Source organism: Epinephelus fuscoguttatus, linkage group LG6, assembly GCF_011397635.1.
Source record: "Epinephelus fuscoguttatus linkage group LG6, E.fuscoguttatus.final_Chr_v1".
NCBI classification, from domain to species: Eukaryota; Metazoa; Chordata; class Actinopteri; order Perciformes; family Serranidae; genus Epinephelus; species Epinephelus fuscoguttatus.
Genome location: NC_064757.1, coordinates 22,640,540 through 22,668,054, shown reverse-complemented (window position 1 = coordinate 22,668,054; position 27,515 = coordinate 22,640,540). Strand labels below are relative to the sequence as shown.

General features: G+C 41.9%; 1 protein-coding gene across 3 annotated transcripts; it reads right to left on the bottom strand.

Annotated features, from left to right (window-relative positions):
* Positions 1-1,162: 1,162 nt before the first annotated feature.
* Positions 1,163-25,686, bottom strand: ssh1a (slingshot protein phosphatase 1a). Of its 3 annotated transcripts, none has more exons than XM_049579130.1 (15): positions 25,447-25,686; positions 22,725-22,762; positions 14,240-14,340; positions 10,476-10,540; positions 9,086-9,207; positions 8,541-8,609; positions 8,311-8,376; positions 7,821-8,015; positions 7,593-7,686; positions 6,921-7,049; positions 6,662-6,708; positions 6,393-6,539; positions 4,733-4,933; positions 3,882-4,584; positions 1,163-3,769 (listed from the first exon to the last, which is right to left on the bottom strand). In XM_049579130.1, the coding sequence occupies exons 1-15, from the start codon at positions 25,525-25,527 to the stop codon at positions 2,672-2,674; spliced, it is 3,156 nt and encodes a 1,051-aa protein (XP_049435087.1). In that variant the 5' UTR covers positions 25,528-25,686; the 3' UTR covers positions 1,163-2,671. The 3 variants fall into 3 exon arrangements, with proteins under 3 accessions (XP_049435087.1, XP_049435089.1, XP_049435088.1); XM_049579132.1 differs by lacking the exons at positions 22,725-22,762; positions 25,447-25,686 and adding exons at positions 17,527-17,725; positions 17,955-18,347; XM_049579131.1 differs by lacking the exons at positions 22,725-22,762; positions 25,447-25,686 and adding an exon at positions 17,955-18,348.
* Positions 25,687-27,515: the final 1,829 nt, after the last annotated feature.

Below are 27,515 nucleotides of genomic sequence, written 5' to 3'. Positions count from 1 at the left end.
TGTACACAGGGTCTACCATTCATTACTCAGACACGCACACAGTCATATAGGACAGGAGGAACGAGAGCGTGTAACTTAAGTCATTCACTGATGTCATGCAAACAGTGACGGGAAGCCAAATGTTATATAACCTGGCTGTTAGAGAACGGCTCTCCTGCCAAAGCATACAGATGGGGGCGCGGTGATGTAATTTCAGGATACATACACACCATCAAAGCCAAGTCACTGCACAGATATTTAGTCATGCCTGTGATAGTTTTCCCATTCAGGAAGGTCAGCAATCATAACATTCAGGGTGACACAGTATATAATCCCACTTCTGTTCTGTTTTTCTTTAAGTCATTTCAAATAACCAATACTATTACACTTAAAAAATTTAATTGCAACACTTGTTTCTAATCCCTTTTTCTTAAATTAAGGATCTAAGGCTTTGCATTCAACAGATCTCTCAAATTTTCAGATTTTGGTTGCAGATGTGTAACCTGACAAGATGCTGATTGAAAAGCCTGGTTATGACACAGGTGTGCCTGAGGATGGTCACAATAAATGGCCACTCTACAGTTGTGCAAACCAATTGTTGCATCAGTTGTTCAGGCGGCTGGTCTCAGACAATCTTGTAGGTGAAGATGCTGCATGTAGAGGTCCTGATCTGGCGTAGCTACATGCAGTCTGTGGTTGTGAAGCTGGTTGGATGTACTGCCAAATTCATAGAAATGACACTGGAGACGTCTTACGGTAGTGAAATGAACATTCAGTTCACAGGCAACAGCTCTGGTAGACATTGCTGCACACTCCCTCAAAACTTGCCACATCTTGCGCAAACTCAGGACCTCCACACCCTGCATCTTCACCCGGAAGATCATCAGAGAACAGCCATAAAGACAGTCGATGCAACAATTTGTTTGCTCAACTGTAGAGAGGCCTTTTGTTGGGTCTATCTCAAGGCACACCTGTGTCATAATCATGCTATTTCAGCATGTTGTCAGGTGGATAGATTATGTTGTAAAAGGTCAAGAGAAGTATTGAGTGCACTAAAAAAAATCTCAGATCTTTAACTTAAACCTGTAAGAAATGAGAGCAAAAACAAGTGTAATGGTTTTGATTAAAACTTGTCAGTGTCATTTTGAATAAAGAAAGAACAGAGAGACAGATACCCATGGTGTAATATGTAAAAGAAATGTTTATTTCCATAATTAACACATACAGTACATTATTTTGACCAACATAAAAAGTGCAATATGCATTCAAACTACAGCAATGTACAGTACAAAAGTTACTGCATACTTAAATATAAAAAGAAAATGGTTACAAAACTGTGAAGTAACCTATTGTGATCGTTGTCAAGTCAGTGTGACACAAAGCTTTTTAAACTCACTGATGATTTGAGCATAAAAGCTTAACAGCTATGAGCCTGATGACTTTGCCGAGTCTCTTTCGTCTCTCCCAAAAAGGTGCAAAAAAGATGTGACAGCATTTAAATACGCACATGATTGATTAACATTTATGGTTCACATATTTTGTACAGCTTCAATGGTGTTTCCAATTTGTCGAGACAGCCAAAGAACTTTGGTCTTTCACATTTCAAAAAGCACAAATGAGTTTAAAATGTTGGCAACCTTCAAGGATGAGCTGATTTAAGGTAAAGAAGGTTTTGGATGTAAAATGTGTCTTGTTCAGATATCTTTATATGATTTGACAGCCAGAAATCCTCAGTTCCTGTCACACTGGGCCTTTGTGTTGTGAGCCATGTGGCGTGACACCTCACTCTGCTCTCCCAAGAACATTGTAGGGAATGATGAGGTCAATAACATTGCTCTGATGTTATTTTGGAAGATAGCTTGCTTGCGTACCAGTATTCACTCAATAAAAAAAAGCAGTGCAAAGGAACAACAAACTCAGAAATGTTTCTGTTTGTGTTTGTTGAAAACAGTGAGCATGCCTCTGGCAAAACAAAGTCACAACCTTCTCTCTTCACTTCGATCCCATTCACTCACTCACACATAGTCACACATTAATGCATAAACATACATCTCAAAACTGATTTCCTCACTTCAATTCGACATCAGCAAATGAACTGAATTAAACTCTAGCCCGGTGTTCATCTGAGAAAGAGCTCTGTGAATGCAACATGAGGTAACCATTAATTTTACAACCCTCTAGCATCTAAAACATAAACTGTGCGGTAAACAACTCTACATTTATTAACACTTTGCTTTCTGTCAAGCTCCATTGAGGAAAGTTCATCAATGTAGGCTACAACTTTGTACCAGACAGGTAAAAATAATCTAAGTGCCAATGGATACCATAGTTTGGTACATTTCAGGTACTAACAGCCGTGAAGTTAAAGGTTATAGAGTACCGTCTCATCCTGCAGTCTAACACACAGCTCTGTGCCTCTGGTCTCATACATAAGGCACTTGTTTGTCCATGAATCAAACCAAGTTAGAGGTGAACTGATGGCTTTACACACTTGTCAGATACAGCAATATGACTTTCATCACTGTGAACAGCAGTTTGAGAAACAATGTGGCAAAGGAGAGTGTACACTCCTTATAACAACAGTTGGCATTGTTTTTTTTGTTTTCATTAGTTTTCTTTGACTGGACTCTCCAGCCCCACAGGGTGACAGATGAGGGGATGGGTGGAGTGTATATAACCTCCACTTGATGTGTCAGCTTCTGGGCTCACCTGGTAGCACTCTCTCTGGAGTGTGCAGGTCCTTGCAGGGCCGTGGCAGAGCAGAGGTGGTGGGGGATTCCCAGTCCAGGCCGGTGTCTGGCTCTGGGGACAGTGAGAGGAGCAGTAGTGTCCCTGCGTCTGAGGAGCAGGCTGAACACAGATCCTCTGAGGAGAAATTGAGGCTGCCCAACTTGGCCAGCGAGTTGGACCGCTTCAGCCTCGAGGGCACGGTTAGGCCTGCCAGACGCATGCGGGTCTCGATCTCCTGCGCCCTCTGGCGCACAAGGCCAGGTTTCCCCCTCACGCTGCGCAGGCTGTCGCTGCTGGAGCTGCGTGTAAGGGTGGAGCCATGAGGCGAGGAGGTGGGTGTGAGCAACCCAGACCCCACCACCCCCAACAAGGCTTCATTGGTCAGTGGCACCACCAGTGGCTCTAACCGCACTTGGCATGGTGTAGAAGATTTAGGGAAGCCGGAGCCGGCCTGTTCCTCCTCAGTGTGAAAAGGGCTGTTTTTTGACCTTTGGCATGCGTGCAAAGGCTTCACAGAGAGCAAGCTCTCTTCGGACAAACCTGAAAGTCTCTCTAGTCTCTCTGCACGCCGGCGCACCAGCCCAGACTTCTGCAGCTGCAGCAGCGTCTCCTGTTGTTGGCCAATGTAGCATGCCACAGCAGGCTCCTCTCCCTCCAAATCCATTCTCATCAGCTCAGGAAGACCTTCAGAGGCAGCTGCAGATTTACTTTTCTGACTCTCAGTCTCTACTTCCAATAATTCACCATCGTCCTTCGGCTCTAGTAAGTGTAGTGAGTCTCCCGGCTGCTTGTCTCTGTCAAGTAGAGCTGTGGGCGGGGAGGCAGCACAGTTGGCACAGTCACACAGAGGGCCACAGGGGCGCAGTAGTCCCACTGAAGACGTGAGTCCTTCAGAAGAGGTATGGGACAATGGGAATGAAGCACTTCGGACTTCAGGAACACTGGGGTTAAGGCAAAGCTTAGAAACCAGGGGTGGAGAGACGTCTTTCAGCTTGGACTTAGGATCCCTCCAGGACAGTATAGGAGCATCAACTGGAGGCGGGAGGGAGGGAGCTTTTTCCTAAATAAAGAGAGGAAAGAAAAAAATGTCAGAGGTCCAACTGGATTAATAAAATCAATAACAGCGATTTTAATTCTAAAATAAAAACGTCAGTCATATAATTCAAACTTACATTGAGTTTATGTGGAGCACTCAAATGGTTGTTATTGTTGGAGTTTTCATTTAGGGTTGCCAGGTCCATCCCATTACCCTCTGTATCCCCTTCTACCTCCAGATCCTGTGTTTCCTCTCCTCCACCTCCTTCCCCACCCCCTCCATCATCTGGTTGCATGAGCACCTCCATCTCTGCCTCCTCCTTTTGCACCTCCTCCTCATCCTCCTCCTCCACGGTACTAAACTCCAGCCTCAGACGCAGCTCCTCTAAGGGCTCAGGGCCCCGAGAGCTAGTCTGAGCAGCTGTCCCCTCTCCTGTAGCCTCAAAGTGGGGGAGCGGCAGGCCTTCACGCGCATCAAAGGCCTCATCATCCAGCAGAGCGTCCCGCTCCACATCCTCAATTTCTATAAAGACCTTTTCCATGCCCAGAAGGGGAGGGCCGCGCACAGGCGTTGATGGTTCACTGTCCAGCGCTGAGTCAGAGAGCCGACGGAAATAATAGTTGTTGTAAGCAGGATCGATCTCCAGTGCAACAGCCCTGCGCGGAGAGGGACATGCAGCCCCTTTATCAGACAGTGCCTCCTCACAGCAGGGAGACATCCCTGGCTCTGGAGTCAGGTGGCCTCCCTCCTCTTCTCCACAACATTGAGCCAGTCCCTGCTGCCCCTCCACCATTTCACAGTCTGCGTCTGGATGCCACAGCTTGTTGTGACGCTGTTTACTGCAAATATACAAATGCAACGCACAGAAGAAGAGCAGAAGTCAAAAAACAGGTCCACTGAGAGAAGACAGCTAGAAAGCAACACTGCACACACACACACACACACACACACACACACACACACATACACACACACAAAAAGCTGTACCTAGCATCCAAGATGCCCTCATACTCGGCCAGCTGCCTCATGAAACCTGCGTTGGGTCGTGTGATGCTCCTCTTTTGTTTGACGAAGTTGTAAGCCTTCTCTAGTGACCAGCCAAACTCCTTCATGGCATACGCAATAACAGTGGAGGCAGAACGACTGACGCCCATCTTGCAGTGAACTAGACACTTGGAGTGGTTCTTTCTGTGAGGGAGAGGTACAAAAATAATCACAAAAACGTAGTTTGACAAAATAAACATTCACTCAAGGGTCCACTAAATAGCTTTGTTTTCTAGATAAGTGGTTCTCAGACTTTTTAAGTCCCTTACCACCTCAGAAAATATTAGGCTCTTCAAGTACCATTGCTTTAAGCAATTTTAAAACAGTAGCATAGGCCTATCTAATTCTACTACGGACAGGTCCAACAGGAGGCAGGGTTATTCCTAATAAAAAGATAATGTATTGTTGACTGTTGTCAGTCACAGTCACACTGTACAAAGGGGTAGCACTAAAACTGGCACTTAAACTTCTTCAACTCTCATACACTGCTAAGGCTGGCGCCTCATTTGGTGCTTTGGAAACTTCACTGGCGTGGCTTCCATAGCCACTAGCACTTGCGCTCATTTAATTGTCATCCACTTCAGTTTCAGCAGGGTTGCAAAATACGGAGGCATGATTAAAATGTTTTAAAACCATTCATCTTACCTACATTTGCTATCTCAACATCATTGTGTAACTCGTAACTAAATATGGATGTATGAGGGTGCTATGTTCAGAAATGCTGATTACATAATGCAAAATGCAAAAATATTAAGGAAAAGGCAAAAGGTATTTTAAATTACATTTCAGGGATCTAAGGATTTTCATTTGAAATGCTGTAGTATTTTTACGTTACATATATTTATATTATTTTATTATAAATCTTTTTTAATACATTGGACTGTAAACCACTAGAGGGAGCTTGCGTACCACCAGTGGTACACATACCATAGTTTGAGAATCTGTGTACTAGACATTTCAACCACATCTCATGATCTTCCTCAGAGGATTTTTTTTATAGCTGTTTTTTGTATTGCATTTTAACTGGATGTGGTGCTTGCTCATTTGTGGTGTGTGACAGCTGTACTCGTCTCCTTGTGTTTATTGTTGTAATGATGTTTATACTGCCCTCGGCCAAGTTGCTCTGAAAAGAGATTTTAAATCCAAATGAGACTTTTACTTGGTTAAATTAAGTGTATATATTAGCTTGTTCAGTTGTCATGGAGATAACTGTTGTTGTTATCAAGTTGTCCATGTAGGGAGGTTTGCCCATGTGGCAACAAGTACAAATTACATGAGGAGTGGGGGTCATGTGGTTCTGAAAAAGCTCATCTGTGGACCCTGAGATAAGATTTTTGTTTTGGCAAAGTACTGCTTCCACGGTCAAGAATGACCTTTTATCCTCAATGAAAATAAAACCCACAATATATTAGCTCGATAATAAAGTCCAATAAATAAAGTTACCAGGTATTACAAGTAAAATGAATTTAATTTAAGATCAGTGAAATGTGAGGAAATTTCAGAGCCACTCATTCAGTCAGAGAAATAATCATAATCCCCCTCTGAGGATGCCTTTATAAACTGATACATGAGAAACATGTTTTTTGTTCCACTCAGGACTCACTTTGCTTTAACAATGAAGTTGTACGTCTCGTTCCAGTGAGCCAGCAGGTCAGTGGCGTCTTCATCGTAGACGCGTATGTTGTGATAACTGAATGTGCCTGGAAAGAAGTTGTCTATCTCCCTGGTAACGTTGAGGATGTAGCCCACCCTGGGGAGGAAAGATAATGTTAACTCATCAACAACATTCTTTCTTGCTCAAATCATAATGAAAATCTGTTTTTTTTTGTCTGTGCGGTTATCTTAGTTCTTTCATAATATAAAATAAATCACCCCGATTCTTGCAGCTCCTCCAAATTAGACGCATTCCATTCAGATCCCTACAAACAAATGAAGGAAAATAATGTTTAGATCGAGTGTATTTTCAAGTCTTTCTAAGATTGTCCTTTCTCCAAAAATAATGGTTTCACATAGAAGCAGTCTTCCTTTGGGATGAAGAAGGAGGGGAATGTTTTTATCTCAGTCCTTCTCAGGAAAAAACAGACGTCACAGATATTTTGGTGAATGTAAGAGACAGTATCGGTTGCCCCACCAGGTAGACGTGGTCAAAGATGAGTGTGGCTTTGTCCATCTGGCCCAGGATCAGCAGCATCTCATTGTCGATGTACTCCTTGTACTCCTTCAGGTTACAGTTCATGTGTTGTTCCAGCTCTGTGCGGATCTGACAAGAGAATTTATAAAGGATATGTTGATTTATGTGTTGTTTGGTAGTGTTGTAAGGTATTTCAGCACAATTACTGAGATATATAAGTTTACTTTAAATTCTTGTTGAAGTACCAAAGAACGCTGACAGCTAATAGCATATTATATTCAGTTAATAATTTATATTATACAATCATATAAATCAGATTTCTGTTATTAGAAAGTGTTATAAAGTCTTCTACAGGGGACATCTACAGAATGAGTACTTTTGCGATACCACGTGTGTAAAACAATATGATCTCTGTTAGTTATAGGGATGTTCCTGATGTATGATCTCCTAAGCTAGTGTTGTATCACAGTTTAAAATACTGCTATTGTGACAACATTACCACAGATTGACTTTCAGAAAAGTCAACTCCAAGCTTTGAAAATGAGTAAGAGAACTGAGATGTGTCTCCATCTTTAGGCGTGGAAATGTAAATGCAACCACTTAAAATGAAACCACCCAAAATGTAAAGCTCTGTGTGTGTGTGTGTGTGTATTACCACTACTGTATATTTACCTGTTTACAGGTGACGTTCTCGAGGTCCTGGCACGTCATGATGCTTCTGAGTTTGGCTTTAATAAGGCACTCTGTCCTCTCTCTCTCTGAAGGCCTACCAAAGATTAAATCTGATTAAAATCTCAGCACTCACACAATTCCAGCTATTCCTGAAATGTCAAGCTACTTCAACAACAGGTACAGGGATGGTTAGTTTAAAGAGGCCGGTTTAAGTTTGTGTTTACTGACTTGTCGACAAACATGGTGGGCGAGTCCGGCCGTGTGGTCTCCAAGTCCTTCATGGCATTCCACTCGTTGATACAGCTCTGGTCTGAAGATATGCAGCTTTCGTAGTAGCCCATCCAGGTGAGAGCCATGCCTCCAGGGAAGTAGTTATACCTGCGTGACACCTCGCATGCCTTGTGCATCACCTGCAGGGCTGACCTGGATTGTGTTTGATGGAAAGATAAAGGTTGTAGTTGTAGATGATTAAAGTAAAAGTCTAATTTTATCATGTCTTCTGGTGAAAAATAAAAATATTACTAACGATGTGTTAAAGGCAATTCTCTGCACATGCGTCTTCATGTCAGCAGGTGGCAGAATGACTCAGCATTGCCTAACCCTGCCTCTCACTGCAGCACAGTGGCACATGTGTTTATCAGGAGATTTATTGTGGTGTGTCATGAAGCTTAATTTCTTGAGACAGCCACTGTGGCTCCAGAGGTTGGGCATTACTCACCACATAGCCTGCACTGACACGGGTTTGAAGACATGAGTCCGACTCGCCGTGTTCACAGTAAAGCCCCTGAGGAGCAGACGAAACAGATGGTCATTCCCTTGAGCACAGTGTAGCAATGTGTGTATCACACTCATCCCAAGTGTCTGGTGTAGCTGCAGTGTTGAGTAAAAAAGGGAAACATCGCTGGGTAAAATGCTGCAGCCATACAGCAGGAGTCGGAGGGAACTCACCCGTCTCCATCCAGATGGATCTTTGTGTCACTCCACAGAGGTAGCACCATGCCGATCGAACAGCTTTTGCTGGCAGAGGAGAGTAAAATTTAAATATCAGCACAAAAAGAAGAAAAAAACTTTTATTTCTTTATTATTTCTTTAAGACAAAAATCTCTAACATAAATGTGATTTTCACATTAGGAAACTCTGTTGCTACAACCGCTATATCCTAGGATTATTCACTGAGTGTCTATATCTAAACAATTCTCAGGCAAACAAGAAATGGCAGGATTAAGTTTCATGTTTGTTTAGGTACAGAATACAGTCTTGAGCAGAGAAAAAACTGTGTGTGATTAACTGGACACAAGCGTATATTTTCTCACTTTCTAATTTGCTCACTGGGAAAAGAAAACATAAACTACTATCACATTTCTGGACTGTACAGTTCACTCACAGGGCAAATGAAAACACCAATTAATAAACAGAACTCTGGTAGCTTTTAACATACAGCTGTTTGTCTGGCACACAGTCATCATAAAGCCACACACACGAAAAATTCTTACCAGTCTTTGCTGGTAAAGTCGATGCCCAGTAGGATGTTCTCCTCTGTGTCTTGTCGCCCACTGGTATACACCACCACCATGTACCGCACACGATCTGACCACGCACTCTCGAGCCGCACCGCCTGGACAGGATGCAGACAATTTACTTCACATTCAAAGCCAGAACTTTTTGGCTGAGGGTAAGAAATAATGTTTCCTGTTTTTGTAGTAGTACCTGAAAGCTGCCAGGCAAAACACTTTCTATTTCTGTGGTTAAGGGAGCGGTTGTCTGAAATGTAATTGCTTTTGGCAAAAAGCTTTAATTCAAAATACATTCTCCCTCTTATCTGTAGTGCTATTTATCAGTCTACATTGTTTGGGTGTGAGTTGCAGAGCGCTGGAGATATCAGTCGTACAGATGTCTCCAAGACAATGGAATTAGATGGCACTCAGCTTGTGGTGCTCAGAGCACCCAAAAAATACTTAAACTCAACAGCAGAAATCGTGACCCGGTTATTCAAGATAATCCACAGACCTTGTTGTGAGCAGTTTTATTTGGCAACATGAGCAGTTGCACGCTTCCTACATGAATGTGCTCACAACAAGGTCTGTGGATTATCTTGAATTGCCAAGTCATGATTTCTGGAAAGAGGCATTGCCGTTGAGTTTTACAAAGGTATTTCTCTGGCGCTTTGAGCACCAGAAGCTGAGTGCCACCTAGTTCTATTATGCGGGAGAGAAGGTAGACAATATCTCCAACACTTGGCAACTCATACAAAACAATTTAGACTGATAAATAGCACCACAGGTAAGAGGAAAAATGTGTATTTTGATTTGTGGAGCAGCATTTGAAATGTATGGGTTGACCCATACTTTATACTGTAATATCTTAGTAAAATAAATCTAGTGTGGCAGGTTTGTGCTTTTCATGCTCCCTTAAATACAAAACAAGTTTAAAACTAACAGCAAATGCCTAGAGAAGAGGAAATGTTCAGTGCACTGACCCTCCTACTGAAATCTGTGCCCAACAGAGTGTCACAGTTGGATGTGCACAGAAAACTAGACTACAAATTTGATGTCATAGGGTAACTGAGTCCCCAGGATGTAAGAGAATACAGAGCCGGTAAACATAAAATGATATAACTCAGTTTCACACTAACACATACACACACACCATGGAAACATTTGGTAATGCTCTCCTGAGTCTGTTCAAACCTGCTCTCATGAGCTAATAATTACAGTGAACAAATAAGCATATTAAGCGCACAATAAAATGCATTCTGGAGGGTTTACTGTGCCAGGGTGTTAGTCACTTACCTATATGTGTGTGTGTGTGTGTGTGTGTGTGTGTGTGTGTGTGTGTGTGTGGGTGAATAGTTTAATGTATACATATACTTATGTTGTCTCTCACCAGTTTGATTCTATCCTCTGAGCGAAGAATGTTTATCATCACCTGCAAGTGTTGAGGTAAGTCGCCTGTAAAAGAAGACCATAAAGAAAAGTGATCCATGACATGCAGAGGTTGTTTGGTGTCAGTAAATCTGCCTTGTCGAAAATAGTGATACATTTTGACTTGGGATAAAGCATGTTTCACTCGACAACACTGATATTAATGAAAACATAATGCATGCTGGGGACACAATGAGCTGGCACAGTGAAACGGCATTGCTGTATTTATTTGAAGGTACATGAAGTTACACTGCTCCCTAGTGTTTAACACTGAAGTCTTCGTCCTGGAGACAACAACATGTTTTTACATCAGCTGACAAGAGTTCACTGAGCAGAAACGAACTGACGTTAAATTTTGAACTCTGCATGAGCACATTTGTTAGCTACAACACCACAATTCAAGAGCTTGTCATTGTTCATTTGAAATCCCTCAGCGCTCCCTGTGCCAGGTCTGATGTAAGACGTGTCAGTGGAGCTGGATAATAAAACAGGGTGTGGAGGTGGACCAATGGCAATGCAAAGTAGGTGCTGATGGAGAGCCAGCTATGTTCAAATATGTCACAACAGGTAGACAAATCATGTCATCCTGACTGGTTTTGATGACAGCTGCTGAGTGGCATGAAACAGAAAGTGCCTGACTCTCTGCTTGGTCATGTACTTATTGTATCTTAAATCACGGCTGCATGTCTCTGCAGTAACATCACAGTGAAAACTTGCTTAAGGGGGCATTACAGTAGCTTCTCTACTACATGGAATGTACATTTATGTCAAACTTATGAACACATGAAAACTAAATTCATACCGATACATACATCTTATAGAGGTTTAATAGCTTAAACTTTAATAGCTTTAATAAATTATTCTTGCTGCACAAGTAATTACCTTAATGTCAATGATTAAACAGATAAGTGTGTTTTTTGTGATACTGGTGATATTCTTATAAAAATAACTGTGTCATATTTACTGAAACTATACTATACTACTAACTGTCACTATATTCCGAGAGAAGTACAAGCTCTTGAAGGACCTGCACTTGTATTGCACCTTTCTAATCATCTGACTACTCGAAGCCCTTTTTACACTATGATATAACAGCCATGGACCTTTTTCACAGCAGACATTTTGACTTGTGTCAGTAGAAAAAGCACAGGTGAAATTGATAACATTAAGGATGGCTGAGTTCCATTCAGTGTCCCAGTAAGCTAGCAACATTTAGCCAACATGGACAATACCAGGGTCTCCCCTAAGTGGAACGCAGCTGTCATTAGTGTCATTGAACACACCTGTGTTGCTCCTACTCTGACGTATCAAAATGTCTGCCGTGAAAAAGGTCCATTGGGAGCAATATGGGGTTCAGTACCTTGCTCAAGGCTGGAGGAGCCGGGGATCGATCCACTGATCTTCCAATTGGTGGACGACCCCCTCTACCTCTGAGCCACAGCCGCCCAAGAGAGAGGTAGTCCGTGACACTAATCATACCTTCCCCCTCTTCCTACAGCATTTGCTAGAATCAACCACAGCGCAGCAGCAACAACCAATCAGAGCTGAGTAGCCTCTAACGCAGCTGCCAATCATGTTAATCACTGCTCGTGAGTTGTGGTTGTTTCAGCCAGTGGGTGATATTTGATACCTTAGTCGACTGTAAACAACATGGCAGCCAGGACACAGTATTTAACAGTGTTTTATTCAACCTTTATCTGAATGAAATAAAATACTGTTTAGCTATAAAAGAAGAAAGTTGGTGACCTGGCCGTCATGTTGGGTACAGTCGAAGTAGCAAATACCAGCCACTGGCTGAAACAACCGCTATTCCCTTACAGCTACAGAGTACACTAAAATATGTTTCTGAAAACACCTGAACACAACCTTGATTCGTATTTGATCAGCGCTGCCTTGACTGACAGTCTGACCACAGATCACAAGCAGTGATTGGCATGATTGACAGCTGCATCAGAGACTCCTCGGCTCTGAGTGGTTGCTTTTGTTCACATGCAATAAAGCCATTAGAAGCACTGTGGGTGACAGAGTAGGCAAAAGCAATATGAATATGATTTTTCACAGATTATCTGTCTTATTTAGTGCTGTGTGAATATAAAGACAGTTTCAGCAAACATTTACAGGATTTTAGGTGTTGCCATTCACAAAGCAATAACTGTGGTACATTTTAATATGTTGGCCTGCTAAAACCGATTTTGCTATTCTAATGAATGCCATGCACACTATAAGTTCATTGTCCATAGCTGCTGACAGAAAGATCTAGTAAAAAAAAAAAAAAACCTCAAGAGTGTTTTTGATGATTTTGATGGATCCAAGTGGATCAAACCGTAAATACTCAAGAGCTTGTGGCCTTAGTTTACTTGGCTCTGTGGCAGCCAAGTAGGCATCTGTTCTGAATAACAACAGCTGCAAGATTCGAGGGCAATACACAGGAACATAAATATATCTGCAGAGAATTATGTATCATGTGTCCATGCTGATGAGAGGGGTTCAAACCAGTTCAGCTGATAGCCTTGACTGACACCACTGACTTGCAGCTTAGAGATAAGCTACATCTATGCCCTGTGAGACTTCAGTCTGTATTAATGGGCAGTCACCGATTCCCCAACAGCGAAACAGCTTACTTAGGATGACTGATATTCAAATACATAAAGTCAGTCTCCTTTTTATAATATAAAATGTCGAAGCTCTGGTCAGCACACATAAGTATGGCTTCAGAGATGTTTTTGCATTTTTAAACTCTGTGGTGTCACTGATGGTAGGATACCAGTTCACAGAGTAGAAATACCTTTATCAAGCGCTTTGTAAAGGTCACTGTCTTTTTTTTCTAAGGGCAACAGTTGCTTGGAAATGATACAACTATTTACCAGCCAAATGTTATTGAGGAACAGCTAAAATGTGGGTTACCTGACAAAGTGGCTGGTAGAGTGGACACAGCTGCCAACCTCAGCAATGACATGCCAAACGACCTGGCAGCATTTTGGGCTGTTGGCTGATGCTGATTTCCCATCATGCCAGTAAACTGTCAGGTCAGCCTTGTGTCTTTAGAGCAATAAATGTGGCTTTCAAATGACAAACTTTGATTGAGGAGACCAACCACTTTATTGCTCAGTCCAACCTGTCATGTGACCTCAGCTTTGATCAATAAAATAAACATGACACTACACATCTGTGTATTTTCTATACAAGTAATAAAGTTGGCCACATCTACCTACTATCAATGATCTTGTGAAATTACTGCCAAAAACTCCACCTTAAAACTCAACTTCCTTTAAGAATCACATCTGCATTATGCTGCTTGAGTAATATTCATCAAATAAACTATAAATAAATGTCATCAAGGGCACGCGGTTAATACTCCCAAGTATTTCCCTTGTGTCCCCTTTACTCAGGAGGTTAGTTCAGTGTGAAAAACAGAGGACACACCAGGTAATACAAATAATAAGTGCCTCCTTTAATCGTCGACAGAAGTTTTGTTCACAGTGCTACCATGTGCTGGATTTAAACACTAATCTGCCTAAGCTATACGTCTGGAACATGCTTATCAACAAGGCAGCCTCCATCCTTCTCACCTCAGCCACAAACATCTGCTGTGGTGTTACAGAGTGCAACTCCTCACACAAACACACTACATGACCTGAACAAGAAGTGTGACGAGGATATGGATGAGATCAAACCTACAGTGTGAGTTAATGATGTGGATAACGGGGTGCTTTTTGTGGTTCTCACCTGCATGTTTGTGGTGAGGAAGTGCTTTCTGGCCCTGGTGACTGCTCCCCTGCTGCAGGAAGAGAGCAGCACCCTTCACCATGAAGAAGCTCTCACTCAGGCTGCAAAACAAATGGGAGAGAGGAGTTACAAGCACTGAAACATAGACGTTGTACATCAGACACTACGCCGCAGAGCAACAGCTCAGCACAACTGTCCCGGCTTGTTTGTTGGACAGTGAGGCAGAGAAGTGGGCGCCAGACAAATGAAATATTCCGTTTTAACAGGACTTTTCAGTTCAGTAGACACAGCCAGAGAGATGAGTATAAATCATGGCTGCCTGCTGCCGGTGAATTACCTCAACAGCTGAGTGGAAAAGCCCGGCTGCCACGTTACAGGCACAGACCTCAGGTCTGCAGCAGCCATGAATCAAGCTTTGATCCTGAATGCTTATCTGTCTTTTTTTTTTGCTGCATGGGCTGCACTCAGATTTGACTTGTCAGGTCTCTGCTGGCTTGGTGTGATGCAACACAGACCTCAATAATTGGCCTAAATGCAGTTGTTTGTGATAATGAACTTTCACAATTGCTGGAAAGCAGCAATCACCAGTTCGCACCTGCCTGTAAAAATCCTGAGATTTTCAGGTTCGGCTTTGGAGCTGTCAACAGGTGCAATAAAAAGGCGTGAGGTGTTTCCTCTGGGCTGAATTCAATCATTCCATTTCACTGAAAAACAATGTGAGCGCATACATAAGTCTACCTGGCAGCAGGGTGGAGCATATGCACCATGTATTCAGTGTGTGCAGTCTGGCAAATCAGGACAGCATTAGGGAAGTACAGATCTAAAGAGTGATAGGAACAAAAAACAAAATCCAAACAGAAACTAAAGATAGATCTGTCTCTAAATAAAGGTCTTATGAAACCAATGTAGTGGTATGGTGTCAGCTTTACTAGCTGACGTCAGCTTTAAAGAGCAATGCTGATATAAGCCTAATTATTTTTACTTATGATGAGTGTAGATCGCACTACTATTATTAAGTGGGAAAATGATTATGATTGGTATTGACTTAAATGGGACATATTAGGCTTTTCCTTATTTTCTGTCAAAGGCTATATATGATGTTACGTCAGATGTTCATGTTAAGGGGCGTCGGTGGCTTAGTGGTAGAGCAGGCGCCCCATGTACAAGGCTGTTGCTGCAGCAGCCCGGGTTTGAATCCAGCCTGTAGCCCTTTGCTGCATGTCACCCCCCCTTCTCTCTCTCCCCCTTTCATGCTTACCTGTCCTGTCCATTAGAGGCAAAAAATATCTTAAAAGATGTTCATGTTAAATGAGGCCAAGTTTCAAATATGCAAAAGCAATCCCTGTGAGCAAAAACCTCAGGCTATTTTTCTACTTTTGAGACAAGTTGACACCAGCTCATGGATTTCTGGACATGGTCATCTGCTCCGGGCATGCTACTACAAGTGTTTACATTACATACACCGCTACATGTAGCTACATGCTAACATCAGGGAAACCAGTAATCTTGGTTGCAGATGTTGTTAATTTCTCCCTAATTTTGAAACATATTTTTGCTACAGCATGTCCAGTTGTGAAGATTTTGGTTTAGAAGCTTTGAATGGCTATTTTCATAATAGAAAGCCCCGCTGAACTCTGTTATGGCGAAACACACCAAGCAGGGACAGAGTGCGGCTCACTGCATTTTTACAGATGTTTTTTGCAATTTTTACTGATGGTATATACAGAGAGTGACACAAAAGAGGGGAGAAGAGAGAAGGGGTGACATGCACTTAAGGGCCCCGGGTTGAAACCTTACCAGGTTGGCTACGGTAAGGACACAGCTTTAGTACATGGGGCACACGCTCTACCAGGTGAGCTACTGGGGTGCCCCACTAAAGAAATTCTTTGTAAAGCTGAAAAAACACAACAAGCAACAGCGAAGTGCTGCTTGTGGCAATAATTATTTTACTCTGCGATGGCGTGGTTATGTTTCAGGTGGAAAGAAATTCTTCGTAACATAGATCAACATGTCACAAGAGTCACAGAACTCTGTTTACTGTTAAGCTGCGGGTATTCTCTGGCTGCAATTCTCCACTAAAAGTTTAATTATCCCCACACTTCGCTGCAGAATCAAACGGCTACTGCTCCGAGTGGCAGCTGCAGTTTCACCAATTTTCAGCAGTGCAGTCATTCCCCAACTACAATGATGGTGCAGAGAGTCCGAGACCGCAGATGTGAAAGACCCGCAAACCCTGACCAATCAGAGAAGACTGGGCTTTTTGGGAGGGGGGCTTAAAGAGACAGCCACTGAAACAGAGCCTTCTCAGTCAGAGGGTGAATACAGGTGTTCCAGCACAGACATTATGAGGAAAATAAAGTGTTCTTCTTCACATTAAGGTATGCAAATATGTTCTAGTAGAAAGCTAAAATAAAAGTATGAACATGAAAATGAGCATAATGGTCCCCTTGAAACAGCACTCCCTTGACAAATGTAAAACTTTTAAATGGATACATCCCCTACATCTCCAAACACACAATCCAATGACCAGCCACCTTTGGTTTGGTATTAATAAAAGTCCTAAAACTTTCACCAGCACATTTTTTATATCCAGCTCTGAAACTGCTCCCTCTCTCAGCTCTCTCTGATCAGACTTTCAAAACCCACATACAGAGGAGCAGGCCGAGGCCAAACAGATGATTTTGTGGGAACAATGGACTCTGTTTTGTGCACCTCACAATAAATTCCCTCCGCCCCCAGTAGCACAGAAAAAAAAAAAAAAAAAAAAGTTCCACAGTGACAAAGCACGGAGGCGGACACATCTCAACAAGAGCTTTTGTCTCACTTTGGTGGATTTCTGTTTCAGTCTCTGCTCTCTCTTTGAGATTTATGAGGCCATCAGGAGGGTCCACTGTCAGGGAATGATGGATAATATGAGGCAAAAGTGGCAAGACCAAAAAGAGGGCTACAGCCTCATGACTCCTCGGGACTGTGTACAAATCCCTGCTGCTCATTTGTCCTATTTCAACTAGTAGTCCACCTTTAAGTCCTCAGGTTAGTGTGTGATACCTGATAACTTCCCAGAGAGAAACCCTTTCAAGGTGCAGTATGAAACTGAAACTTGTCTCTGTATGTAAATCAAGAGCTGTCCCACTGCTTTACAGGCTGTACTCAGACGTCCTAATTAAACAGCCTCAGCTCTACTGTCTCTTGCCCTGCGGCACCCTGCTATCAGCTTCTCCACAAACACTAGGGCTAAAAATACATCTGGTATCAAAGCAAACAAAGACTATGAAAGAAAAGCTTACCAGATAGCTTCAATGATTCCACATGATTACAACCTACAGTACCTTTACCTCCTTTACAGACAGGAAGGCAAAGATGAGCAGTTGTATGATGAATCCTGACACTGAATTGCAGTAGTTTTAGTGCATGCTGGCTTATTTTGATGAGGTCCACTATCTCACATCAGCTGGACATGTTCAGTGATTGATTCAGTCCGCTGGCCTGAAATGACATCATAGTATCTAATGCAAAATGACCAGGCAAACAACTCCTACACTTAACTAATACATTAAACATTATAACAATATGACAGCAAATAATTCAAAGTTAGTTTCCTGTCAGTTCAAAAGCACAGCCACTGAGCAGGAAGCCCAAACCTTAGTCAAGTGTCTGAGCTCAAATTATATCAGTGAAGACCCTGTTCCCATTTCAGAAGATAAACTTGACTCACATGCGGTTTATCTCGCTCTGGGTCAACACAGCGTTCTCCACAAAATACGGCAGCATCTTCATCACGGCCTCCTGAATGGGTGCTACAACCAGATGCATCCTGTTGACTGGAATGAAACCCAGGCCTCTCTGATGGGAGCTACCTCCTCTTCATCTGCCTCCAGAAATAGCAAAGGAGCAAAGTGCAGGAGACGAAGAATGACTGTTTCAGGTCCCGGCCTGCCGTTTTTGAGTGACAGACTGACTGACAGGCTGCTCTCATCTGTGCTTCTCAGTGAAGAAGTGCCGTCTGTTCTGACGCCACTCCCTCTGATTCCTCCTCCTCCCTCAGCTGAGTGTCTCTGTGTGTTTGAGTGCGAGTCAGACTCCTGCTTGGAGGGACATGCTGCAGTCTCCACCCGCTGCCTCAGGCACACACAACTGTGCATTCAGTCTGTTTTGTCTGTGTCACTCTTTTCCAGTTTACTGTAGGTTACACACAATCCATAAGAGAGAAGAGCAAGAGTAAATTTCACTCTTTCAAATACGATAAGCACTTGTACACTTTCCTAAGAGACACAGAGTCAATCACATGCTTGTTTTTGCTTTTCAAAAAACACTTGAGCAAAAGGCCAGGAGGTTACCGAAAACAATGAATCAAAGATGGATTCCCCCTTCCTTCACCATGAACTCTGTGATTCTTTACTCTCCTCATCCATCAGGTCTGACTCAGTGAACAACAGGTTTCCTTTTCAGCCAATGCAAAACATGTCCACTTCCAGCATCTTGTGTTGCTGTCCAACAAAAACTGCCCCTCCAAAACCCACTTAGAGAGCCGCTTTCTCTCTCTTTCTTCCGGGGGAAAATCGAGATCACTAGCTCAGTTGGAGGAAGACAAAAAAGCAGACTGAAGGATTTTGGCCAAAACTTCCTAAGGGGGATGTCTCCATGTGCATGCCACCTTAAGGGTCAACAGAATCCAAGGTAGTGCCTCCAGGGAGCTTAACACATGGGCCAAGCATTGGTGGAAAGGGCAGTGAGAACTGGCAATCTCTCAAAACTCCCAAATCTCATTATACCCAGGCTTATAAGGGAGGGATTATCTTGTCTCTCCCCTTCAAGTGGCCGGCGCTGCCTGTCACTCACTCAGATGTATCACACACGGAGAACAGCGTGTTAGAGAGTGCAACAATAGGTTAAGTAGGAAATATCCTTTGTGTCTAATGGATCTGCAACAACGGTGAATATTCTTAGATATATGGAAGGAAATGAAATTATTACAGCACTGATATGAAATATAATCATGCAATGGCAGTCAGACAGAATTGTTTAAATTGAGGCCACAGTTTAGTCTCTGTTTGTGGGTTGAAAGCTTATATAGGCTATAACTTTCTTTCTCACTTTCCCTCTCACTCAGCATTCAAACCCCCACTCACGCACAATGATATGGCACGACTCTGTTAATCTGGGAGGATTTGCTGACAGACGTTAACAATAGCTTTGCGACACAGATAACAAGATAGCTCTCCTATTCTTCTCAACAATAGGACAACGTCCTATAACACTTGGTCACTGGCAGACACTGTACTCTACAAGCTGACGTGGGCTCAGTCGTGTTCCAGGTGGAAACTTGGACAGCTCAGTGTGTCAGGTGCATGTAGAAGGAAATTTCCTCTGCATATGAGGTCAAGCTTTGGAAGCAGGACTGATGGCATGTCACTGAGTTAAGGTATAGTTTGATGCTGGAACAGTAGCCAGATGGACGTAGATGAGGCCAGACATGAGCAGATGTCCTGTAAGCCACTGCTCTGAATCGCCAGGTGTATCTGTATGTGAAAGAGGCGCGCTGGATTACACAGAGGACTCACTTATAAAAAGGCTACACAGAGGCAGTAACCACGGTGGTTTATTCACGCTCTCAGAGTGTTTTGCACACTCCAACAGCACAGTGAGGGGAAAAAACTCCTCTTGGGGCTGCCAGTTGCATAATGCCGCCATTCTCTCACTTACACCACAGAAAGAAGGGAAAGGAGAGAGAGAGAGAGAGAGAGAGAGAGAGAGAGAGAGAGAGAGAGAGGAACAAACCTCCTCAGGTGTCAGTGGAGACATGGAGAGCCAGAGCAGGAGACAAATGACATCATCATGTCACTGAGGAAAGATTGACCTATACAATAAAGACCCAGAGATGGTTCTTGTGCTGCATATTGTCGACCTATGTTTCTCCTGTCCTCACATATTTTGGATTCAAATCCTGAGGGAGTATATTATGGCATTTAAAATCACCACCGGTATTGAAAAGTGTGCTGTTTGAGTGAGAAACTGTGAGTTTAAATGGACTTCACATTTCTGCAGAGCTAATAATCTGCAGATTCCTTGTGTTACCCTTCGTGCTGAATCCCTTCTCCTCATGCCAAACACTGAACCCCATATCTACACACATAAACACACATTTTTGACCACTTGTACCTCTTGCCCAACTCTGCTGTTTGTACAAGGTGTTAAGATGAAATCATTGCTTGGTTCAGTGCCACCGACACCTGCACAATGTTTATGTCGGCCTCCATCAACCCCTTGGGCTTGTCATCGTTATCAAGGTCAGTCGGGAACGGCAAGCGCAAAAAATACTCCCACTTGGCAGTGGTATGGCTGTCCGTCAACAGATGTAGGTATCTATCGAGTGTACTAGATCAGTACACTCTGATCTAAAGAGAAATATGTCTGTCAAATAAAAGACAGCTTAATATGTCATAATATTATAAACAGGAATTTACTGGGAGTCTAATTGCATAACACGGCTAACCAGCCCCTAAAGCAAACAGAGAGTCAAGACAGGACTCGCATCATGCATAGATCATTCTCACACACATGCATTGCTTAGGGGTATTGCAAAGGCTGTTGCATAACTGAAAAAAGACTGAACCCTTAGAATGACGCATTTGCTTATCTTAGAATGTTCTGCTTCTTCAAAAATTCCTCCGGTTCACAGATGATCCACGGGAAGTTTTGAGCAATTAAGATATGAAAAATCACAAATCTCACAAAAGCAAATAAAAAGGCCTGCATGTTCACATTGGAACACAGGATTCTGTCAAAATGAATGACAGGTAAAGACCTACTTTGTCATCACTGTCACCATCTTGACAGGTCGATATTTATACTATGAGGGATGAAAAGACATGCAGGCTATTACAAAAGCTATTGTATTGATCTGATGTGAAATTAAATCTCCCCTGTAAACAACTTCACTGCAGCTAGGCTACAGTAAGGCTTGCTATCAAATTCATGCAGGACAGTTTAGTTCAATTTCAGGAGCACATGTTCCCACAGCCGAACATTTAAGAGCAGAACATTCAGAATTAATGTTCAGACATCTGTAGAACAGATGCAAAATACAGAAGCAGCACTTGTGGGTGCTCTTCCATACAATAGTTGTTCCACAGTCACTGCATCTCAGTGGGTCTATATATTACATGTGTTTTTTGGAAGTTAGAATCCTAAAAGAAATCCTCTAGCTAGCAAAAAACTTTAAAAAAACAACATTTAACCTAGTGAACATCATATTACTGCCTGAAATGTACATTTACAGTGCTGTTAATACATGTTACAAGTTACATAATACAAGTACAAAGTCTATTTCTATTTGAAAAAGAGCTTGTGACTTTGACACTGCCCCTGAGACTGCAGCTTTCGAAAGAAAACTGAATTTATCTGGTTTTAACATGTCTGAGTCATTCTGTCAAAATGTGTTAAGCACCAGTGTCTTATCTAAAGATAACAAAACTATACATACGAGGGCTGCGCCAATTTTCCATCATCTAATGCACAAACACAAGTTATTGGAGCCAAGTGCATTCTTTAAATCATTTTCTTTAAATTAATTCTTAATCTTATCTCACTATCGGGAAGCCATAAATAAAAATATATGAAAATGTCAGAAAAAAAGCATTAATTGCAACACCAAGGGCTGACATTCACAGCTGAATAGTCATGGTGTGTTACATACATAAACACAGCTGGCAGAGGAGTAAGAAAATATTGTGACTTGATTCACAATATGTCTTTACCAGTGAAACAACAGCTGTTTTGCCAAACTTGCAGGGTAAGAAAGGTTTGTGAACACTCTGATGCTGCTTTATGATATTTTTATCATCTAAGGTTCTGTCACCAAAGTCTAAATCACAGGCAACGGCATTGTGCAATATGTTGAGAGTCAAAGAATTCAATCTATCAATTTGGCTGGAGGACACAGAGTTAAGAAAACAGTGTTCACTTTTGAAGCTATAATCAGCAAATAGTTTGTGTTTTTACACAGTAAATGACTAAAACAATCAAATTCAAAAATCATAATCAGCTTTCTGTTGATCCAACGCAGTACAAACACTCAGAAAACTCAAAAACTCAAAAAAGAAAGAAAACTGTGGAAAAGCCAAGTGACTGAACTGATTATGTACAATTCAAAAACAAGTTTGTCGGTCAAGTGCAGGTAAAAAACACAGACACATCTGTGAACATATTACTTTGGAGACTACTGCGAATAACATGGTTTCACAGTTGGCTCTTAGGAATTGAGGACTCTGCCAACAAGACAGACAGACAGGTGTTTTATTACACTGATGCTTAGTTGTCCTCATTTGTTGATGCCAGCGAGTCAGCCGCCACTCCAGATTTCACCAAATGACTCAAAGGCAGATGCAGCCAATCAGTCAACAACACCTGCGTCGTATAAAATTTGCTCTGCTTTGCCACGTACCATGCAACAGAAGGGCCGAAATAAACTTAACAGTAAACTTACCTCTGATTTATTCGCCGTTCATCTTCACTCCCAAAATCCTGCAATACAGATAAGGGAAAAAATTAATATCACATGGAAGCCATTTTGGCATTATTAACAAACATTTACAGCCTGATGCTTCAACAGAAGCTACAGGCTTGTCCATATTTTACCAATCATAAGCTTTAATAAATTAAATCTACAAACTCACGCATGAATGGGATGACTAAATAACAATGTTGGTATACTATTAATGGCAGATTCTGACACTGTTGTCATTAAATATGTTATAACAGCGTTATAAACCCTCATGTGTTCACCTATTCTCCACTCTCAGAGAAGCAAACTGCTCTTTGTAGTGGAAATGGGCTCATAAATGTTTTATTACACAGGATTTCAGGCACAGAGGAGTAAAGTTTGACTTGAGCATCAAAGGGAGCAGACAAACTAAATCTGGCAGTACACTCCAATCAAATTCAATCCTGTCTTCTGTTCTCACACAGCTGTCAAATTTGGTGCTGCAAGCAAATACCAGTGACATCACTGCAAATACAGGTGTGTGTTATATGCATTTAATAGCATCCACACCACCTGGAGGGGCTTGCAAGACGCAAAGGAGATCAGACATGACTTGAAAGTTCCTCAACATGAGAATTGTACATACTTAAACTAGTAGGTATGGCTGCATAGAAGACGGCACAGTCCGCAGCAAATTACATGACAGGCAATTACATGGCAAAGGTATAATGGAGGCTGATGAGCAAGGCTGTGTGATTCTGACAGTTTTGGCTGACCAGCCAGCACACACTGCAGCTATCAAGGTCACGAACCTGGTTTTTGGCCTGAAGAAAACACACAACATTTAATATAATTTAGGGCATACTGCCAGAATAAGAGTTAGGGAAGATGAGGGAGGATGGAGAATGCAGGAGCATATCAAGAGGTTTGCATTGTCTGGTGGTTTAGCACAGAAAATATAGGAGATACAGACTTTAAGCCATGTCTGACTAATCATGATAGAATTTTCTATGACTTGTCAAGTCCCCTTTGATCAATTTTAAGAAAATCTACATACCTGAAATATTAAAAAGTGTTAGATTTTTTTTTTTGCATGATTAATAAAATATACTCAAAACCACAACATGGCACAGTTTATGCGTTAAAATTCATGAGTGGCTTTGACCAAAAGTAGGCTCATTGAGGAACAGTAAACTGACACTTGCCACTGTCAGGGAAAGTCTACAGCCGCAGAAGCACAGATATACTCAGCAAGGAAAAAAGAGAAATGCTATGGCATGCAGAAAAATGAGTACCATTAGATGTAAGAAAATCGTTTTGCAAGAGCAGCGTATAACACTGCATGACTAACTTTCCATAATTGTGTGCATTAGGTGAAATAATCTCACGCATCAACTGCCTCATGCCAGCGTCTATTAAATCTGTTTACCTCACTCTCCTTCAGTAGTACTCCACTACCCCACCCACCCCTCACGAGTAGATGACATCATAGCTGCAGCAGCTTCCTGCCAGCTTTATCTGTCACACCTCACCACTGCTGCTGGACCACACCAAGCAACCGCTCCAGCAAGTCACCGAGGCGCAGGGACGAAACCAACAACACTGACTCCTTCATGAGGAGCAATCTGTTTGCAATAAGTAACAACTGTGTGTGACATTTGCACAGTTTTGAACATGCTTTAAAAAACAGAGGTGTCATCTCTGGCTCAAACACTGAAGGTTGTAAATAACCCCAGCTATAGATGTCATGTCTGTTTCTTCTGGTTTGGTCATGCAGAGCAGAATAAGGTGAGCTTTCCTGATTATAGTAGGAGGACAGCGCCCTCATCTGGAAGTGAAGATCAGGAACATATCTGAACATTAAAGTAGCAAAAGAGTTACCTTTGAATTACCATAGTTTGGAGGCAAGGACAGTCTCTTTCTCCAACTTTGAGTGCCCAGAAAACTAACATTTAAAACTGTGACTCTCTATAGCTATAGAGGAGCAAAGCAAACCTTAAAGTTTAGCATTTTTTCTCCACATGACTGCTTACCAGACTGGAAATCACACACTTCCCTGTTCTTACAGGAGGTAGAAAAAGGACAGCACAGTGGAAACTGACACAGGAATATTATGTGTAGTTCAATGACTGTCCCCTCATTGCTGTCTGCTAAAGATCACACATCTCAAACGAGCCACCAGGCTACAAAATTAAAATCTCAGATTTAATATAAGTAAATTGGTGTGAATTAAGCAGTGTACGGACCGTAGCAGCGATGGGTGTCCTGTTATTATGGTGCTGAAGGTATGCCAGACAAGCTGTGTTATACAGCTGTATTAATGTTAAAGAAAAAATACGTTACTTTCAATGTCAGACAGTCTCATCATAACCAGCTAACGTTAGCTTATATCATTCATAAGGCACTTGTCAAACTCAGTCAGCTCTTTAAATTAACAAGAAATTTAATAGGTGTGAGGATATTTTTTGTAATTCAACTGAATTTGAAAATGATAAACCTACCGGCCGTATTGGCACATATACTAGCAAGCAGTATGTGGTTATCAATAGTGAAGACGTTAGCTAGCTACCGTTAGCTTAAAACCTAGCTAGCATAACACGTTAACTAACGGTGCTAATTTAGCTTCAATCAGCGGGCCTTTCTCCGGCAACATCTCCCCCATCCTCTGCCTTCCCACCATCACAGCACCGGAGCATCGCTTTTGTTCACCCAGGACCCAACTCACCTCCCCCGCGGTCGTGGTTGCTGTGCTGGCGGAGGATGCAGCGCTCGGGGTCGGGGACCGCTGCAGAGTAACCAACGCCATGGCTGGAAGCTGTGGATGCACCGGCCGGCCGCTGGGCCTGGTGAGCTGCTAGCTGCTGAGCTAACGATACATGCAACTGATGGATGGACGGATGGATGGAGGGAGAGGAGCCGTGTTATCCTGCAGCCAGACGGGCAGGGCTGTGTGTGCAGGAAGTGCTGCCACCAAGGCGCCGACCATCCTCATGGCCCGTGTAATTATATAGTAATAAAACAATAATCATTAATTAGCAACAATAATGAGGCAATATAAATTAATTTGTATACCACCTTTGAACAAGACAATTCAAAGTGCTTTATTAAAGACATTAAGACATGATATAAAAGAAACAGTATAGTAAGATTTAACAAAATAAAACAAAACAGAGGGATTAAATATAGAAGAAAATGAAGATACAATGAAATTTATGAGCAAATAACCACAAATTAATTCAATTTATTATATTTATTCTTATTGATTTATTTTATTCCTTTTATCACTATTTTATTTTATTTTATTTTATAGAAGGCAGTGACAAACAGAAAAGTAAGACTATAATACTAATAATAATGATAATAATAATAATAATAATAACAATAATAATAATAACTACACAAAAAAAAACAAACAAAAAAAAAAAAAAAACAGGACAAAGTGTTGCTGCTGCTTGAAGTTAGAAGTTAATTGTCCATTAACCTCCTGAGACCCTGATCAAATTTTGGGTTAACTTTACCTTATATTTCATTCTACTTAACTTAGACATGTTGTTCAGGGACACTTTTTTTGTGCCATCAAGTGGTAGTAACACCACAATACACTAATCCATGTAAAAACAAGATGGCAGCCATCTCTGCCAAGTCAATCTGCAGCTGATCCCCACACAAAAGTGGTCAAGGTCCAAAACCTGATCACATTTTATGGTTGAAACTTGTTTTTTTAATGATAAATAATGTTTGTAGTTTGATATTGCAACAAATTTGACCAATATTAGCAACAGTAAGAAGCTAAGACCCTGTTAATTAGGAAGTACTTGTTTGAGGACACTGGAACCTAATTATCGTTGACAATGTGTAGTTTTTTTTATACTAATGGGGTCCAACTGATGCCAAATAACTAGGAGAGATTAAAAATGCATATTAAACAAAGGCTCTCAGGAGGATATGGCATATTTAAATAGGTGTGGTGTCACCTTAATACTGCTGTGTGGTATGCCCTGCTTCGAGAGGACATGAGGAGGGCCTTATGAGAGGAGCCAGTGTGGACATTGGACAGGAATGGAAAACTTCAGTGGCATCCAGGATTAATTAATCATATCACATCTGTGTGGTTGTGGTGTAAGGGCTTCATGTATGTGGGAGAATTAGGAGGTGCAATGGGAGGGGACAACAATGAATACTGTGGCCTTTTTTATGGCAGCCATGTCGATCGTTCTTAACATGACGAACACATATTATTATTATTTCTACACAAAAGCTTCTTTTTAATCTTCCCAGGGTGTGCTCAGAGCTTGGTAAAACTGCTTTCTCATCTTATGCACCCTGGCAATGCACTAAGCTCCAAAAATGTTGTCACCTTAGAAGCACTCCCTTCCTTAAATACCCTTAAATGTCTTTAAAAAAAAAACTACCCTGAAGGACACATGTTGCTGCTTTATATAGTCCCTGACCCAGGTGGAATGTGTTTGGATGCCACTGGTATGGCCTGTATACCCGTCTTCTCTCACTATTTTCCCTTGTGTTGCTTTTATGTAATGCAGGTGTTTACTATAGTTCTTAAAGTGGAACTGATCATGCTGATTGTGCCACTGTCTTGACCAGGACTCTTTGGAAGAAGAGATGTTGTAGCTCAATGGAACCTCCCTGTCTAAAAAAAGGCTACTACTACCACTACTACTACTACTAATAATAATAATAATAGTTATAATAATAACCTTAGAAATTCATGCATGTGTGAAATGTCCTGATGTCCTTCATAAAATATTTTGAAAAATATAATAATTCTTATAATAA